Consider the following 20,044-nt stretch of genomic DNA (forward strand, 5'->3'; position numbering starts at 1 on the left):
CCCAGAGTCTGCAACATCACTAAGCAAGGGGCACCACCCCCCCCCCCCCCCCCCCCCCCCCCGCTTCTTGCCCATGCCCCCCCCCGCTTCTCCTTCACACAAATTCAGAAGGCTGATGTTCTGAAAGAGCTGCAAAATCTGGACCCCTACAAATCAGCTGGGCTAGACAATCTGGACCCTTTCTTTCTAAAACTAGCCGCCAAAATTGTCGCAACCCCTATTACGAGCCTGTTCAACCTCTCTTTCGTAACGTCTGTGATCCCCAGAGATTGGAAAGCTGCCGCGGTCATCCCCCTCTTCAAAGGGGTTGACACTCTAGATGCAAACTGTTACAGACCTATATCCATCCTGCCCTGCCTTTCGAAAATATTTGAAAGCCAAGTTAACAAACAGATCACCGACCATTTCGAATCCCACCGTACCTTCTCCGCTATGCAATCCGGTTTCCGAGCTGGTCATGGGTGCACTTCAGCCACACTCAAGGTCCTAAACGATATTATAACCGCGATCGATAATAGACAGTACTGTGCAGCCGTCTTCATCGTCCTGGCCAAGGCTTTCGACTCTGTCAACCACCGCATTCTTATTGGCAGACTAAATAGCCTTGGTTTCTCAAATGACTGCCTCGCCTGGTTCACCAACTACTTCTCAGATAGAGTTCAATGTGTCAAATTCGAGGGCCTGTTGTCTGGACCTATGGCAGTCTCTATGGGGGTGCCACAGGGTTCAATTCTTCTTCTCAGTGTATATCAATGATGTCGCTCTTGCTGCTGGTGACTCTCAGATCCACCTCTACGCAGACGACACCATTTTGTATACATCTGGCCCTTCATTGGACACTGTGTTAACAAACCTCCAAACGAGCTTCAATTCCATACAACACTCCTTCAGTAGCCTCCAACTGCTCTTAAACACTAGTAAAACTAAATGCATGCTCTTCAATCGAACGCTGCTGGCACCCGCCCACCCGACTAGAATCACTACTCTCGACGGGTCTGACCTAGAGTATGTGGACAACTACAAATACCTAGGTGTCTGGTTAGACTGTAAACTCTCCTTCCAGACTCACATTAAGAATCTCCAATCCAAAGTTAAATCTAGAATCGGCTTCCTATTTCGCAACAAAGCCTCCTTCACTCATGCTGCCAAACATGCCCTCGTAAAACTGACTATCCTACCGATCCTTGACTTCGGCGATGTCATTTACAAAATAGCCTCCAACACTCTACTCAGCAAATTGGATGTAGTCTATCACAGTGCCATCCGTTTTGTCTCCAAAGCCCCATACACTACCCACCACTGTGACCTGTACGCTCTTGTTTGGTTGGTCCTCACTACATGTTCGTCGTCAAACCCACTGGCTCCAGGCCATCTATAAATCACTGCTAGGCAAATCCCCGCCTTATCTTAGCTCATTGGTCACCATAGCAGCACCCACCCGTAGTCTGCGCTCCAGCAGGTATATCTCACTGGTCATCCCCAAAGCCAACACCTCCTTTGGCCGCAATTCCTTCCAGTTCTCTGCTGCCAATGACTGGAACGAATTGCAAAAATCTCTGAATCTGGAGACTCTTATCTCCCTCACTAACTTTAAGCATCAGTTGTCAGAGCACCTTACCGATCACTGCACCTGCGCACAGCCATTCTGAAATTAGCCCACCCAACTACCTCATCCCTATATTGTTATTTATTTTGCTATTTTGCACCCCAGTATCTCTATTTGCACATCATCTTTTGCACATCTAGCATTCCAGTGTTAATACTAATTGTAATTATTTTGCACTATAGCCTATTTATTGCCTTACCTCCATAACATGCTACATTTGCACACACTGTATATATATTTTCTGTTGTATTTTTTGACTTTATGTTTTTTTACCCCATATGTAACTCTGTGTTGTTGTTTTTATCGCACTGCTTTGCTTTATCTTGGCCAGGTCGCAGTTGTAAATGAGAACTTGTTCTCAACTGGCTTCCCTGGTTAAATAAAGGTGAAATAAATAAAAATAAAAAAATAAAAATAAAACACCCTGCAAGCGGCACCATGAAGACCAAGGAGCTCTCCAAACAGGTCAGGGACAAAGTTGTGGAGAAGTACAGATTAGGGTTGGGTTATAAAAAAATATCCGAAACTTTGAACATCCCACGGAGCACCATTAAATCCATTATTAAAAAATTGAAAGAACAACAAACCTGCCAAGAGAAGAGAGGGCCGCCCACCAAAACTCACAGACCAGGCAAGGAGGGCATTAATCAGAGGCAACAAATGTCTTTTCATTTGCTCTGCATCGCACAAATGTTCTTCTTAGTGATCCGAACACCTCAAACTTCGATTTGTCTGTCCATAACACTTTTTTCCAATCTTCCTCTGTCCAGTGTCTGTGTTCTTTTGCCCATCTTAATCTTTTATTTTTATCGGCCAGTCTGAGATATGGCTTTTTCTTTGCAACTCTGCCTAGAAGGTCAGCATCCCGGAGTCGCCTCTTCACTGTTGACGTTGAGACTGGTGTTTTGCGGGTACTATTTAATGAAGCTGCCAGTTGAGGACCTGTGAGGTGTCTGTTTCTCAAACTAGACACTCTAATGTATTTGTTCTCTTGCTCAGTTGTGCACCGGGGCCACCCACTCCTCTTTCTATTCTGGTTAGAGCCAGTTTGCGCTGTTCTGTGAAGGGAGTAGTACACAGTGTTGTACGAGATCTTCAGTTTCTTGGCCATTTCTCGCATGGAATAGCCTTCATTTCTCAGAACAAGAATAGACTGACGAGTTTCAGAACAAAGTTCTTTGTTTCTGGCCATTTTGATTCTGTAATCGAACCCACAATTGCTGATGCTCCAGATACACAACTAGTCTCAAGAAGGCCAGTTTTATTGCTTCTTTAATCAGCACAACAGTTTTCAGCTGTGCTAACATAATTGCAAAAGGGTTTTCTAATGATCACTTAGCCTTTTAAAATGATAAACTTGGATTAGCAAACACAACGTGCCATTGGAACACAGGACTGATGGTTGCTGATAATGGGTCTCTGAACGCCTTTGTAGATATTCCATAAAAAATCAGCCGTTTCCAGCTACAATAGCCATTTACAACATTAACAATGTCTACACTGTATTTCTGAACAATTTGATGTTATTTTAATGGACAAAAATATTGCTTTTCTTTCGAAAACAAGGACATTTCTAAGTGACCCCAAACTTTTGAACGGTAGTGTATATACATATCCTTTTATACACTGCTCAAAAAAATAAAGGGAACACTTAAAAAACACATCCTAGATCTGAATGAATGAAACAATCTTATTAAATACTTTTTTCTTTACATAGTTGAATGTGCTGACAACAAAATCACACAAAAATGATCAATGGAAATCAAATGTATCAACCCATGGAGGTCTGGATTTGGAGTCACCCTCAAAATTAAAGTGGAAAACCACACTACAGGCTGATCCAACTTTGATCTAATGTCCTTAAAACAAGTCAAAATGAGGCTCAGTAGTGTGTGTGTGGCCTCCACGTGCCTGTATGACCTCCCTACAATGCCTGGGCATGCTCCTGATGAGGTGGCGGATGGTCTCCTGAGGGATCTCCTCCCAGACCTGGAATAAAGCATCCGCCAACTCCTGGACAGTCTGTGGTGCAACGTGGCGTTGGTGGATGGAGCGAGACATGATGTCCCAGATGTGCTCAATTGGATTCAGGTCTGGGGAACGGGCGGGCCAGTCCATAGCATCAATGCCTTCCTCTTGCAGGAACTGCTGACACACTCCAGCCACATGAGGTCTAGCATTGTCTTGCATTAGGAGGAACCCAGGGCCAACCGCACCAGCATATGGTCTCACAAGGGGTCTGAGGATCACATCTCGGTACCTAATGGCAGTCAGGCTACCTCTGGCGAGCACATGGAGGGCTGTGCGGCCCCCCAAAGAAATGCCACCCCACCCCACACCATGACTGACCCACCGCCAAACCGGTCATGCTGGAGGATGTTGCAGGCAGCAGAACGTTCTCCACGGCGTCTCCAGACACGTCTGTCACATGTGCTCAGTGTGAACCTGCTTTCATCTGTGAAATCTGTGAATTTGCCAATCTTGGTGTTCTCTGGAAAATGCCAAACGTCCTGCACGGTGTTGGGCTGTAAGCACAACCCCCACCTATGGATGTTGGGCCCTCATACCACCCTCATGGAGTCTGTTTCTGACCGTTTGAGCAGACACATGCACATTTGTGGCCTGCTGGAGGTCATTTTGCAGGGCTCTGGCAGTGCTCCTCCTGCTCCTCCTTGCACAAAGGCGGAGGTAGCGGTCCTGCTGCTGGGTTGTTGCCCTCCTACGGCCTCCTCCACGTCTCCTGATGTACTGGCCTGTCTCCTGGTAGCGCCTCCATGCTCTGGACACTACGCTGACAGACACAGCAAACCTTCTTGCCACAGCTCGCATTGATGTGCCATCCTGGATGAGCTGCACTACCTGAGCCACTTGTGTGGGTTGTAGACTCCGTCTCATGCTACCACTAGAGTGAAAGCACCGCCAGCATTCAAAAGTGACCAAAACATCAGCCAGGAAGCATAGGAACTGAGAAGTGGTCTGTGGTCACCACCTGCAGAACCACTTCTTTATTGGGGGTGTCTTGCTAATTGCCTATAATTTCCACCTGTTGTCTATGCCATTTGCACAACAGCATGTGAAATGTATTGTCAATCAGTGTTGCTTCCTAAGTGGACAGTTTGATTTCACAGAAGTGTGATTGACTTGGAGTTACATTGTGTTGTTTAAGTGTTCCCTTTATTTTTTTGAGCAGTGTATATATTTCCCTTTATTACTTTCCAACCCCACCACCCCTTCTAATTGGAGTAAACTAGTGAACAACAACGCTTAGGCCTCTACTTCCAGCTTATACATACTATATACATTTTATGGACACAGTCAATTTTACAATAATTTTATTTTGTTTGTTTTTACTCCTGAACTTCCTCTACCCTCAACCTCTCCGATCATTTTCATGATGTTCATCCGATTTGCTTCTATATGCCATATATTTCTAACTGTGCTCTTTCACAAAAGCTCTCAACCTATAAACAATATACTTATTATGGACACAGTATGCTTTACATTAGTTATCTTGTTGTTGTTAGTTGTTATATTGGATTTCTATTTGCCATATATTATTCAACTGTCCTTTGATTTTCACAAAAGTTCTGAACCCTTCTATTCTCATTGTTTCTACAGATTGTAAATTGTAAATATTTTTTGTCTTATTTCTTGTTTGTTTCACAAAAAAAAATATTTGTCATCTTCAAAGTGGTAGGCATGTTGTGTAAATCAAATGATACAAACCCCCAATAAATCAATTTTAATTCTAGGTTGTAAGGCAACAAAATAGGAAAAATGCCAAGGGGGGTGAATACTTTCGCAAGCCACTGTATCTATATCAATATCCAACACAACCAGTACAGGTCTAGTGCAATTCAACTCGGCATCCCTGCACAGCCCTCCTAACCACAAACACTGAAAGGGCCTTTACTGAAGCTCACATACTGAAATGCCTTTAATGAAATTAACTCAAACGAAAATGTAGATCTTCTGACATTAATGCTGTCCCCAAAAATCTGGCTCTTGTTTTGCCACGGCGAGGGTCATACCATTCTGTCTCTTTGCTTAGCTCGCTGTCAGGAAGTCTGCACGCAACATGGCGGCTTGTCACAGTGGAAGCAATCTCCTGTGACACCCCACGGCCGTCCCCCCCTTTCCCTTCCCCTCCCCGGTGTGCCTGCTTCAGACAGTTCCCCCTAAACCTGGGACCCCCTTTGGCCTCTGTGCCATTTCTGTCATTAGATCACCGGCTGACTCTTACCTGGGAAAACCTGTCATTATTTCCCTGTGTTAAACCCTGAGCCAGATGGAAGGGAGAGAAAACTGGGGAAAAAGCAGAAGAAATGAAGAAGAAATAGATCAAAGTCCCAGACAGCTAGCAAAAGACCAGCGCTAAATGTTCTTTACATAACGGTTCCTCTGTTATGTGACTCTTCTGAGGACAACACTCCTCGGAAAGACAGAGCGCGCTATTGTTGACGAAAAAACAATGGCATGGGGTTTCTGAGGCGTCTCACTGTGGTGTAGCGCCAATCAATCAGATGCTTTCTCGCCAATCAACGTAACAGCTACACCTCCACCATCCAGAACCTTCCTCCTCTGAGGAGCCTCCACTGACCTCTACCATCCTGAACCTTCCTCCTCTGAGGAGCCTCCACTGAACTCCACCATCCTGAACCTTCCTCCTCTGAGGAGCCTCCACTGACCTCCACCATCCTGAACCTTCCTCCTCTGAGGAGCCTCCACTGAACTCCACCATCCTGAACCTTCCTCCTCTGAGGAGCCTCCACTGAACTCCACCATCCTGAACCTTCCTCCTCTGAGGAGCCTCCACTGACCTCCACCATCCTGAACCTTCCTCCTCTGAGGAGCCTCCACTGAACTCCACCATCCTGAACCTTCCTCCTCTGAGGAGCCTCCACTGAACTCCACCATCCTGAACCTTCCTCCTCTGAGGAGCCTCCACTGACCTCCACCATCCTGAACCTTCCTCCTCTGAGGAGCCTCCACTGAACTCCACCATCCTGAACCTTCCTCCTCTGAGGAGCCTCCACTGAACTCCACCATCCTGAACCTTCCTCCTCTGAGGAGCCTCCACTGAACTCCACCATCCTGAACCTTCCTCCTCTGAGGAGCCTCCACTGAACTCCACCATCCTGAACCTTCCTCCTCTGAGGAGCCTCCACTGACCTCCACCATCCTGAACCTTCCTCCTCTGAGGAGCCTCCACTACTGATCTGTTCTTCTTTCACTTACTCACTAATAGAAGACTGAAAAGATACTGACGTACCGGTGTACCAAGCCTTACTCACTAATATATAGGGGGGTTTGTGGAATTATAAAAAGTAAAGGTCATGGACGAAGCAGCGTGAACCACGGTGTTGTTATAGAACATACTGACAGAGTACACTGTGATCTCCCCCACAACCAATTACATTTTGAGGAGTGTGCAAACGCCTCGATTCAGGAGCTTTCCGGAAAATCTTGAGCTCGACAGAATTCTGAGGAAAAGCCATCTGTATCTTGCTCTTATCCCCGGCTCTCCCGAGCTTGGCTGTACCTGAGCCAGCAAATGTCAGTCGGATAAAAAGCGAGCTTGACAGACAGTGAGACACATGAGTTTTGTCATCCGCTGTGTCATCCCTCACCAGCGAGCCGAATTGGAAGGTTTTCAAATGGTAGAAAAGCCAAGAGATGAGAGAGAAACATTATTTTGGCTAACATTTTCGTCAGATCGCGAGGGCCTTGACAGGTCCTGTGTTCTCTTGGAGCTCTTCGTCATCACCTCATCTGCCATACAGTGGGGTCGTCATGGAGACCTCGCAAAACACATTTCCTTTTCCCCACAAAGGACTTAGTGTTCTTCACCTTGCCTGTCTGTCTGCCTGTTAGTCTGTCTGCCTGTTAGTCTGTCTGTCTGTTAGTCCGTCTGCCTGTTAGTCCGTCTGCCTGTCAGTCTGCCTGCCTGTCTGTCTGCCTGTTAGTCCGTCTGCCTGTTAGTCCGTCTGCCTGTCAGTCTGCCTGCCTGTCTGTCTGCCTGTTAGTCCGTCTGCCTGTCAGTCTGCCTGCCTGTCAGTCTGCCTGTTAGTATGTCTGTCTGTCTGCCTGCCTGCCTGCCTGCCTGCCTGCCTGTCAGTCTGCCTGCATGTCAGTCTGCCTGTCTGCCTGTTTGTCAGTCTGTCAGTCTGCCTGCCTGCCTGCCTGCCTGCCTGCCAGTCAGTCAGTCAGTCAGTCAGTCAGCCTGTCTGTCTGTCTGTCTGTCTACCTGTCTGTCTACCTGTCTGTCTACCTGTCTGTCTGCCTGCCAGTCTGTCTGTACGCCTGTTAGTCTGTACGCCTGTCTGCCTGCCTGCCTGCCTGCCTGTCTGCATGTCAGTCTGCCTGTCTGCCTGTTTGTCAGTCTGTCAGTCTGACTGCATGTCTGTCTGTCTGCCTGCCTGCCTGCCTGTCTGTCTGTCTGTCTACCTGTCTGTCTACCTGTCTGTCTACCTGTCTGTCTGCCTGCCAGTCTGTCTGTCAGTCTGCCTGTCTGTACGCCTGTTAGTCTGTACGACTGTCTGCCTGCCTGCCTGCCTGTCAGTCTGCCTGTCTGCCTGTCTGTCTGCCTGTCTGTCTGTCTGTCTGTCTGTCTGTCTGTCTGTCTGTCTGTCTGTCTGTCTGTCTGTCTGTCAGTCTGCCTGTATGTCTGTCTGTCAGTCTGCCTGTCAATCTGCCTGTCTACCTGTCTGTCTACCTGTCTGTCTGCCTGTCAGTCTGCCTGTCTGTACGCCTGTTAGTCTGTACGCCTGTCTGTCTGTCTGTCTGCCTTTTAGTCTGTCTGGCTGCCTGTCTGTCTGCCTGTTATTTTGTCTGGCTGCCTGTTAGTCTGTCTGGCTGCCTGTCCGTCTGCCTGTTAATCTGTCTGGCTATCTACAACCTCTTGATGCTGTTTGTGATCGGATTTGATTTGATCTTAAATGTAAATACTAAAATACTTCAACTCAGCTGGTAGATTTGTATTAAACGGATTGAGGTAACAGCTTGTGGAAAATACAATGTCATAATTTAAGCAAGCATGCAGAATGTGTATTGAAAAGAAATTATATAAATATGCAACAAGTAGGCCTAGCTATGTTTATGGTCGACAAAGTTATTAGACTACATAGCAATAGAATGTGCCCCATCTGACGAACAAAGGTATAGATAGAGCAGAGGATAGCAGCTCTGTGATGGTGCCATGGCAACCAATGACTGTGCTCCTGGACATCGTTGTAGACGGGTGCTCGTACTCGTACAGCGTCAAAAGTGGTTGACGACTGGAGAAGTGTGATAAGAATACAAATGTTTTGCCCCTGGGCTTGCTTTTAGGGACTGCCAACGCAGCTTGTAAGGTGATTTCTCTAGCATCATTTTACATTTACGTCATTTAGCAGACGCTCTTATCCAGAGCGACTTACAGGAGCAATTAGGGTTAAGTGCCTTGCTCAAGGGCACATCGACAGATTTTTCACCTAGTCGGCTCGGGGATTAGAACTGGCACAGCGCTCTTAACCACTAAACTACCTGCCGCCCTTTAATAATGTGTTGGGAGAATCACCATATCTCTGTGTTATTGCTTTAATGACACAAATAACTATTGTGGTGCATAAGATAATTCAACTTTGCTCCTCGTTGAGAAGAAAATGTAATTGCTAGTTTTAGGCCTGGTGGTGTACATTTTATAGTAAAACCACAAACATAAGGTTGAGCTCCTCCGCAGGCAGGTGGATACAGGTTAACATATAGAGTCGCTCAAAAGATTGCTATTCATACCATGATTGGCTAGAAGGGCATTATAGAGCGTGCATTATTTCCCAATAATGCACTGCGATATTCAATGGCTATGAAGTTCATTCTTACATGTTCTATGTTTGAGCTGCTTTTGGAAGCAAAAGTCAAATTCAAAATACTATTTGCATTGTTGAATTCGATTTTTATAATAGCAAGACAGCAGGACTGATGGTTTGGTTAGTTAAACTAGCAAGTCTGTTTGTTTGGTTACCAAGGCGACTAGTTTAGCTATCTAGTAAACTTGCTAGATAATTCAGTGGATGTTGAACACATTTATACCGGCAAATGTGTTAAATTATAGCTGTGGTATAAGTGGGACAATCAACTCAAGACTCTATGCGTTCTCTGGAAAATAATGCAACTACAGTTGTGGTCAAAAGTTTTGAGAATGACACAAATATTAATTTTCAAAAAGTCTGCTGCCTCAGTTTTTATGATGGCAATTTGCATATACTCCAGAATGTTATGAAGAGTGATCAGATGAATTGCAATTAATTGCAAAGTCCCTCTTTGCCATGAAAATGAACTTAATCCCCCAAAAAACATTTCCACTGCATTTCAGCCCTGCCACAAAAGGACCAGCTGACATTATGTCAGTGATTCTCTCGTTAACAAAGGTGAGTGTGTTGACGAGGACAAGGCTGGAGATCACTCTGTCATGCTGATTGAGTTAGAATAACAGACTGGAAGCTTTAAAAGGAGGGTGGTGCTTGAAATCATTGTTCTTCCTCTGTTAACCATGGTTACCTGCAAGGAAACACGTGCTGTCATCATTGCTTTGCACAAAAAGGGCTTCACGGGAAAGGATATTGCTGCTAGTAAGATTGTATCTAAATCAACCATTTATCGGATCATCAAGAACTTCAAGGAGAGAGGTTCAATTGTTGTGAAGAAGGCTTCAGGGCGCCCAAGAAAGTCCAGCAAGCGCCAGGACCGTCTCCTAAAGTTGATTCAGCTGCGGGATCGGGGCACCACCAGTGCAGAGCTTGCTCAGGAATGGCAGCAGGCAGGTGTGAGTGCATCTGCACGCACAGTGAGGCGAATACTTTTGGAGGATGGCCTGGTGTCAAGAAGGGCAGCGAGGAAGCCACTTCTCTCCAGGAAAAACATCAGGGACAGACTGATATTCTACAAAAGGTACATTGGATTGGACTGCTGAGGACTGGGGTAAAGTCATTTTCTCTGATGAATCCCCTTTCCGATTGTTTGGGGCATCCGGAAAAAAGCTTGTCCAGAGAAGACAAGGTGAGCGCTACCATCAGTCCTGTGTCATGCCAACAGTAAAGCATCCTGAGACCATTCATGTGTGGGGTTGCTTCTCAGCCAAGAGAGTGGGCTCACTCACAATTTTGCATAAGAACACAGCCATAAATAAAGAATGGTACCAACACATCCTCCGAGAGCAACTTCTCCCAACCATCCAAGAACAGTTTGGTGACGAACAATGCCTTTTCCAGCATGATGGAGCACCTTGCCATAAGGCAAAAGTGATAACTAAGTGGCTCTGGGAACAAAACATTGACATTTTGGGTCCATGGCCAGGAAACTCCCCAGACCTTAATCCCATTGAGAACTTGTGGTCGATCCTCAAGAGGCGGGTAGACAAACAAAAATCCACATATTCTGACAAACTTCAAGCATTGATTATGCAAGAATGGGCTGCCATCAGTCAGGATGTGACCCAGAAATTAATTGACAGCATGGCAGGGCGGATTGCAGAGGTCTTGAAAAAGAAGGGTCAACACTGCAAATATTGACTCTTTGCATAAACTTAATGTAATTGTCAATAAACGCCTTTGACACTTATGGAATGCTTGTAATTATACTTCAGTATACCATAGTAACATCTGACAAAAATATCTAAAAACACTGAAGCAGCAAACTTTGTGAAGACCAATACTTGTGTCATTCTCAAAACTTTTCACCACAGCTGTACACTTGCACATCGTGGCAAACCCCTTCCATGTTAATACCCTGTTCTCACAGCAGAGTCCCCGGGGAGACTAGGCCATGTTAATACCCTGTTTTCACAGCAGAGTCCCCGGGGAGACTAGGCCATGTTAATACCCTGTTTTCACAGCAGAGTCCCCGGGGAGACTAGGCCATGTTAATACCCTGTTTTCACAGCAGAGTCCCCGGGGAGACTAGGCCATGTTAATACCCTGTTTTCACAGCAGAGTTCCCGGGGAGACTAGGCCATGTTAATACCCTGTTTTCACAGCAGAGTTCCCGGGGAGACTAGGCCATGTTAATACCCTGTTTTCACAGCAGAGTTCCCGGGGAGACTAGGCCATGTTAATACCCTGTTTTCACAGCAGAGTTCCCGGGGAGACTAGGCCATGTTAATACCCTGTTTTCACAGCAGAGTCCCCGGGGAGACTAGGCCATGTTAATACCCTGTTTTCACAGCAGAGTCCCCGGGGAGACTAGGCCTTGTTAATACCCTGTTTTCACAGCAGAGTCCCCGGGGAGACTAGGCCATGTTAATACCCTGTTTTCACAGCAGAGTCCCCGGGGAGACTAGGCCATGTTAATACCCTGTTTTCACAGCAGAGTCCCCGGGGAGACTAGGCCATGTTAATACCCTGTTTTCACAGCAGAGTCCTGGTATGCAGTGCGGTGTGAGACGCGTCATAAATGTTCAATCAGACGCTTGTGAAAATTCTGATGAGTGCCTGGTTCGCGCCCAGCATGGAAGGTTCTGGACGGTGGCCTCTTGATTACATCGTTACATTATGAAGCCTATTGAACCTCCTCGCTTGTTTACAAATAAAGGGGAGGAGCTACAGCTGGAGGGACGGTTACAGGGAGCTAAGCTAAGATGGTTGTTGCTGACTGAGCATCAGGATGTTCCAAGGCCATCATGCTCTGTTGACATAGTGGAAGTTCTCTGTCTGTGTATCAGTGGTGGCTCCTCAGAGGAGGAAGGGGAGGACCATCCTCCTCAGTGAATTTCAGAAAAAAAGAAAAAATTGTGAAACATTAAAAAAGTTATCCTTTTTAGATAAAACTATACTAAATATATTCACGTTACCAAATAATTGATTAAAACACACTGTTTTGCAATGAAGGTCTACAGTAGCATCACCAGTACTCTGTAGGGTAGCACCATGGTGTAGCCGGAGGACAGCTAGCTTCTGTCCTCCTCTGTGTACATTGACTTCAATACAAAATCTAGGAGTCTCATGGTTCTCACACCCTTCAATAGACTTACACAGTAATTATGACAACACCCAGAGGGCGTCCTCCAACCTATCGGAGCTCTTACAGCATGAACTGACATGTTGTCCACCCAATCAAAGTATCAGAGAATGAATCTAGTACTGAACACATAAGCTACAGCTAGCTAGCACTGCAGTGCATAAAATGTGGTGAGTAGTTGACTCAAAGAGAGAGAAAGACCACAGTTGAACAGATTTGAACAAATTCTTTTCTTCCAAAATTAAGGAGAAGCAAGAGAGAGAGAGAGAGCTAGCTAGCTATATTTTGTAATATATATATATATATATATATATATATATATATATATGTTTTACTTTCACTTACTTAGCTAGCGAATACAGCTAGCTAGTTTAGCCTACTCAATCACCTGGTTCAAACAGAGGGGGATGCTATGTTAGCTAGCTGGCTATGGCTAGCCAACACTGGAACTCTTCCAAGTCAAGGTAAGCTTTTGGTTTAGTAGCTATGTTGACTATGACGTTTTTTAATTTTTTTTATTTTATTTTAGGGGTAGATCAACTTTAATATTGCAGATAGATTGTTTCATCAATGTAATTGTCTGCATCACTTCCAATCCCCCATATGTTTTTTTTCTAGAAAAAAAATATATATACAGTGAGGGAAAAAAGTGAGCTCGATTTTGGTCTCATCTGACCACAACACTTTCACCCAGTTCTCCTCTGAATCATTCAGATGTTCATTGGCAAACTTCAGACGGCCCTGTATATGTGCTTTCTTGAGCAGGGGGACCTTCCGGGCGCTGCAGGATTTCAGTCCTTCACGGTGTAGTGTGTTACCAATTGTTTTCTTGGTGACTATGGTCCCAGCTGCCTTGAGATCATTGACAAGATCCTCCTGTGTAGTTCTGGGCTGATTCCTCACCGTTCTCATGATCATTGCAACTCCACGAGGTGAGATCTTGCATGGAGCCCCAGGCCGAGGGAGATTGACAGGTCTTTTGTGTTTCTTCCATTTGCAAATAATCGCACCAACTGTTGTCACCTTCTCACCAAGCTGCTTGGCGATGGTCCTGTAGCCCATTCCAGCCTTGTGTAGGTCTACAATCTTGTCCCTGACATCCTTGGAGAGCTCTTTGGTCTTGGCCATGGTGGAGAGTTTGGAATCTGATTGATTGATTGCTTCTGTGGACAGGTCTCTTTTATACAGGTAACAAACTGAGATTAGGAGCACTCCCTTTAAGAGTGTGCTCCTAATCTCAGCTCGTTACCTGTATAAAAGACACCTGGGTGCCAGAAATCTTTCTGATTGAGAGGGGGTCAAATACTTATTTCCCTCATTCAAATGCAAATCAATTTATAACATTTTTGACATGCGTTTTTCTGGATTTTTGTTGTTGTTATTCTGTCTCTCACTGTTCAAATAAACCTACCATTAAAATTATAGACTGATTATTTCTTTGTCAGTGGGCAAACGTACAAAATCAGCAGGGGATCAAATACTTTTTTCCCTCACTGTATTTTATGGACACAGTCAATTTTACAATAATTATATTTTGTTTGTTTTTACTCCTGAACTTCCTCTACCCTCAACCTCTCCGATCATTTTCATGATGTCCATCTGGTTTGCTTCTATATGCCATATCTTTCTGTGCTCTTTCACAAAAGCTCTCAACCTATAACCTATATACTTATTATACATTTACATTTACATTTACGTCATTTAGCAGACGCTCTTATCCAGAGCGACTTACAGTTAGTGAATACATATATTTTTTTTATACTGGCCCCCCGTGGGAATCGAACCCACAACCCTGGCGTTGCAAACGCCATGCTCTATCAACTGAGCTACATCCCTGCCGGCCATTCCCTCCCCTACCCTGGACGACACTGGGCCAATTGTGCGCCGCCCATGAGTCTCCCGGTCGCGGCCGGCTGCGACAGAGCCTGGATTCGAACCAGGATCTCTAGTGGCACAGTTAGCACTGCGATGCAGTGCCTTAGACCACTGCGCCACTCAGGAGTAATATACAGTGATGCTTTACGTTAGTTAACTTGTTGCTGTTAGTTGTTATTAGTCCCATCCTTCAACTCCATTCAACAACACCCATCTATTTCTTTTTGCCATATATTTTTCAACTGTACTGTGATGTTTCACAAAAGTTCTGAACCTTTCTATTCTCATTGTTTCTACAGATTGTAAATTGAAAATAAACATTTTTGCTAAAAATATTATTATATTATTGATCGATTGACTATGACTTTTCAGATCACCCAGTAGTGCTATCTGCAGGGTTAGCTCCAGGTAAATATTGCAATCCTTTAGCCATTCCTGGACCTGTGTCCAAAAACAAGCTACAAATGGACAGTACCAAAACAAATGATCTAATGATTCTGTCTCTTCGCAGCAAAATCTGCAGAGCTGGGAAGATTGTATCCCCCATATAAATAACATTCTATTGGTAGCAAGAATTTTATATAATAATTTAAATTGAAAGATTCTAATTTTTGAATCCGGTGTCGTTTTGCGTATCAGTTCATAAACACAATGCCATGGCAACGGTACGTCAAAAATCTCTTCCCAACTATTTTGCAATCTATATGGGACGGCTGTCAATCCTTTGGTCCTTAAAGGAAACTGATATACTTGTTTATTTATCACAGTTTTCTTTAACCAATTATGTTATAATGCAAGACCGACAGACAAGTTCCTTACTTTTTCCCCTTCCACTTTCCTCTTCCATTTTTGCCGTAATGCTGCAATTACAGTGGGGAAATTTTTTATTTAGTCAGCCACCAATTGTGCAAGTTCTCCCACTTAAAAAGATGAGAGAGGCCTGTAATTTTCATCATAGGTACACGTCAACTATGACAGACAAAATGAGAAAAAAAAATCCAGAAAATCACATTGTAGGATTTTTTATGAATTTATTTGCAAATTATGGTGGAAAATAAGTATTTGGTCAATAACAAAAGTTCCTCAATACTTTGTTATATACCCTTTGTTGGCAATGACACAGGTCAAACATTTTCTGTAAGTCTTCACAAGGTTTTCACACACTGTTGCTGGTATTTTGGCCCATTCCTCCATGCAGATCTCCTCTAGAGCAGTGATGTTTTGGGGCTGTGCAACACGGACTTTCAACTCCCTCCAAAGATTTTCTATGGGGTTGAGATCTGGAGACTGGCTAGGCCACTCCAGGACCTTGAAATGCTTCTTACGAAGCCACTCCTTCGTTGCCCGGGCGGTGTGTTTGGGATCATTGTCATGCTGAAAGACCCAGCCACGTTTCATCTTCAATGCCCTTGCTGATGGAAGGAGGTTTTCACTCAAAATCTCACGATACATGGCCCCATTCATTCTTTCCTTTACACGGATCAATCGTCCTGGTCCCTTTGCAGAAAAACATCCCCAAAGCATGATGTTTCCACCCCCAGGCTTCACAGTAGGTATGGTGTTCTTTGGATGCAACTCAGCATTCTTTGTCCTCCAAACACGACGAGTTGAGTTTTTACCAAAAAGTTATATTTTGGTTTCATCTGACCATATGACATTCTCCCAATCCTCTTCTGGATCATCCAAATGCACTCTAGCAAACTTCAGACGGGCCTGGACATGTACTGGCTTAAGCAGGGGGACACGTCTGGCACTGCAGGATTTGAGACCCTGGCGGCGTAGTGTGTTACTGATGGTAGGCTTTGTTACTTTGGTCCCAGCTCTCTGCAGGTCATTCACTAGGTCCCCCTGTGTGGTTCTGGGATTTTTGCTCACCGTTCTTGTGATCATTTTGACCCCACAGGGTGAGATCTTGCGTGGAGCCCCAGATCGAGGGAGATTATCAGTGGTCTTGTATGTCTTCCATTTCCTAATAATTGCTCCCACAGTTGATTTCTTCAAACCAAGCTGCTTACCTATTGCAGATTCAGTCTTCCCAGCCTGGTGCAGGTCTACAATTTTGTTTCTGGTGTCCTTTGACAGCTCTTTGGTCTTGGCCATAGTGGAGTTTGGAGTGTGACTGTTTGAGGTTGTGGACAGGTGTCTTTTATACTGATAACAAGTTCAAACAGGTGCCATTAATAAAGGTAATGAGTGGACAGAGGAGCCTCTTAAAGAAGAAGTTACAGGTCTGTGAGAGCCAGAAATCTTGCTTGTTTGTAGGTGACCAAATACTTATTTTCCATCATAATTTGCAAATAAATTCATTAAAAATCCTACAATGTGATTTTCTGGATTTTTCTTTCTCAATTTGTCTGTCATAGTTGATGTGTACCTATGATGAAAATTACAGGCCTCTCTCATCTTTTTAAGTGGGAGAACTTGCACAATTGGTGGCTGACTAAATACTTTTTTTCCCCACTGTATTTGGTTGTAATTTTGGGTAGAGCTGACATTTCCATATGTTTCTGTTAGCTGCATGTCCGACATAACTCCACCAGTCCTACCGATGATATAATTTACGAAGATTATACCTTCTTTTTTTTTATCAAAAAATTATGTTTTTTTATCAATTAGTATATTTGAGTTTAACCACAATATTTGTTGCATTATTTGTTCTGTCGTTTCTGGAGGATTACATTGAAATTGCAACCAACTTCTATGGCTTGTTTTAGAAATAGTGATATTTGGGAGATTATTTCCTTTTCAAATAAATGAAAGTGAGAGGTTGTAATCTGAATAAAGGGAAAAAGGCCATTTTTCAACATGGGGTGAGACAATCTTACTAATTTGCTAGAGAACCAGTTCGGATTTAGTATAACTTTTGTATGACTGAAGCTTTTAGTGATAGGTCTAATGCTTTAATATTTCATCATTTCTCTCCACCGAATTCATATTCATTATGTAAATAGGCCCGTTTAATTTTGTCTGGCTTGCCGTTCCAAATAAAATGGAATCTTTTTTTCTCATATAATTTAAAAAACTGTTCGCTAGGCGTAGGCAAGACCATAAGCAAATAGGTAAACTGGGATAATATTAAAGAGTTAATCAGGGTGATTTTTCCAGAAATTGACAGGTATTTACCTTTCCATGGTAGCAAGATTTTATCTATTTTTGCTAACTTTCTATTAAAATGTATTGAAGTGAGATCATTTATTTCCTTTGGGATATGTATTCCGAGTATATCCACATCACCATCAGACCATTTTATTGGTAAACTACATGGTCATGTAAAAATTGTATTTTTTAGTGATCCAATCCGTGATATAGTACATTTATCATAATTTGGTTGTAATCCAGAGAGGTTAGAAAATGTATTTAGATCCTCTATGAGGCTGTGAAGGGATTCAAGTTGTGGATTTAAAAGAAAACATGAATCCTCAGCATACAATGAGTATGTTGACTATGACGTTAATATGGTGAAAACGATGTACGCTGTGTGTAGCGGTTAGCGGTTATGAAAGTTTGGCTTCGAAAGGTATTTTTGCCTGCTCACAGACAACTGTTGTATTGTGCACTGAAGTCCACAAGCGAAGGGAAAAGGTGAGAGGAGGAGAGATGTGAGAAGGAATAATATATTCAATGATCAAAGTGACCATGCGGTTTATATGTGGCTGAGTTCTGTGTTTGCATGTGATCCGGGGTGTATTCATGCCGCCGATTCTGTTGAAAAACGTTTCTTAAACGGAAGCAAACATACCTGAATTAGTCCAATAGAAACTCTTGTTTGCAACTGTTGGACTAATGATTACAACCTAGATCCGCTAGATGCAGGCAAGCGTGTGCAAGGCGGTATTGAATGTGTCACTGTCTGTCACCTAATATTACTCTATTTTCTCTCGACCTGTGCTGTGCACCTACGTTGTAAACTTTCATTCATAGGCTAGGTTGTAGCAACCTCATGATGGGTATAGGGAACATTAAAGTATCATGTAGTAGCCTAAACCTATCGATGTTACATTGAGCTGGGTGAACGGAATATGAATGACAGTTATCCAATATGCTGTAATAGAAATAAGGCCGTGCTCATTAAAACAAGTTTGAGGAGAACACAAATTACCTTGGCAACATCGACAAGAGGAGGAAGAGGATGAAAAACAGATCAAGGTCGACAGAATCTTTACATTTCTGATACGTTCAACCCTAAAAACGTTCATCCTCCACCCCCCCTTCCCTACAAAGACCATAGCACAATATAATACAGTGCTTGAACGGGTCAATGTTATTTGCTTCGAAGCCACGTATCAACCACCTCTGGTTGTCATTTCACATTACATAACACTAGCCGGGCACGAAAAACATGAGGCGTGTGATGGGAAGTGAGGAACGGTACTGACAGGGGAACTCAAGACTACAGACTCCCATTTTCTTCCCCCAGCCGGCCAGCCAGCCTACAGAACTAAAGCTAAAACGGTTGACATTCTCTAACCATATACCACCGTGAGTGTATACAACACTGCTAAGATAACGCAAGCATATGTATCCCAATTGGATAAATACTACTTCCCTGAAACACTGCAAACCTATGCCAAGCAAAAACGTCTACCCTGATACAACCCAGCTATACTGTTACTGATAGAATACTGCCAAGATAAATACAACTGTGAACCCCAAAGACACGGCAGCCATTTAAAGAACGCTTATACCCCCTGCACTAGTCCAGTTTCAAAAGCCCCCGGCAACACATTAGATATTCAATCCTAGAAATTGTACAAGCTCGCACAGAGCCCCCATACGCAATTGAAAGGAATTTATTGGAGGGAGATAAGGATCTTCTCAGAACAGATCTCTTTCCCTGCAAACAAAGAGAGAAAAGGAGCACCTCAGGTCCAGTCTATAAAAACAAAGGGATTCAATTAACTGTGAATGTGACTTTACATTAGTGCCTATTCCACAAGAGGCCTGCTGCCCCCTTCTGGTTGCTGGTGGAAAAGCATTCTCCAAGTATTTCCCCCCCACTCTTGTAGTTATTATTTGTAAACCAAGGCTCTGACACTAAGTAGTCCTATTGGTTTGATGATATGTTATGACATGTCTCAGTCAAATACAAGAGTATGCTCTGACAGCTAACATTGTGAACTATCTTGTTCCTGGTTATCAAACAAACATTGTGAACTATCTTGTTCCTGGTTATCAAACAAACATTGTGAACTATCTTGCTCCTGGTAATCAAACTAGCATTGTGAACTATCTTGTTCCTGGTTATCAAACTAGCATTGTGAACTATCTTGTTCCTGGTTATCAAACTAGCATTGTGAACTATCTTGTACCTGGTTATCAAACTAGCATTGTGAACTATCTTGTTCCTGGTAATCAAACTAGCATTGTGAACAATCTTGTTCCTGGTAATCAAACTAGCATTGTGAACTATCTTGCTCCTGGTAATCAAACTAGCATTGTGAACTATCTTGTTCCTGGTTATCAAACTAGCATTGTGAACTATCTTGTTCCTGGTAATCAAACTAGCATTGTGAACTATCTTGTTCCTGGTTATCAAACTAGCATTGTGAACTATCTTGTTCCTGGTTATCA

At 43.8% G+C, this 20,044-nt stretch overlaps 1 protein-coding gene across 1 annotated transcript in view; it reads right to left on the reverse strand.

Moving 5' to 3' along the window:
- LOC311132622 (glucosidase 2 subunit beta-like) overlaps positions 1–20,044 on the reverse strand; it is a 100,847-nt gene that overhangs the window by 7,811 nt on the left and 72,992 nt on the right. Inside the window, 1 exon segment of the mRNA XM_084165868.1 lies at positions 6,207–6,803. Within this exon segment, the coding sequence (XP_084021994.1) occupies positions 6,207–6,803 (597 nt within the window).

The sequence above is a fragment of the Coregonus lavaretus genome (assembly GCF_964263955.1).
Source record: "Coregonus lavaretus genome assembly, chromosome: 7".
NCBI classification, from domain to species: domain Eukaryota; kingdom Metazoa; phylum Chordata; class Actinopteri; order Salmoniformes; family Salmonidae; genus Coregonus; species Coregonus lavaretus.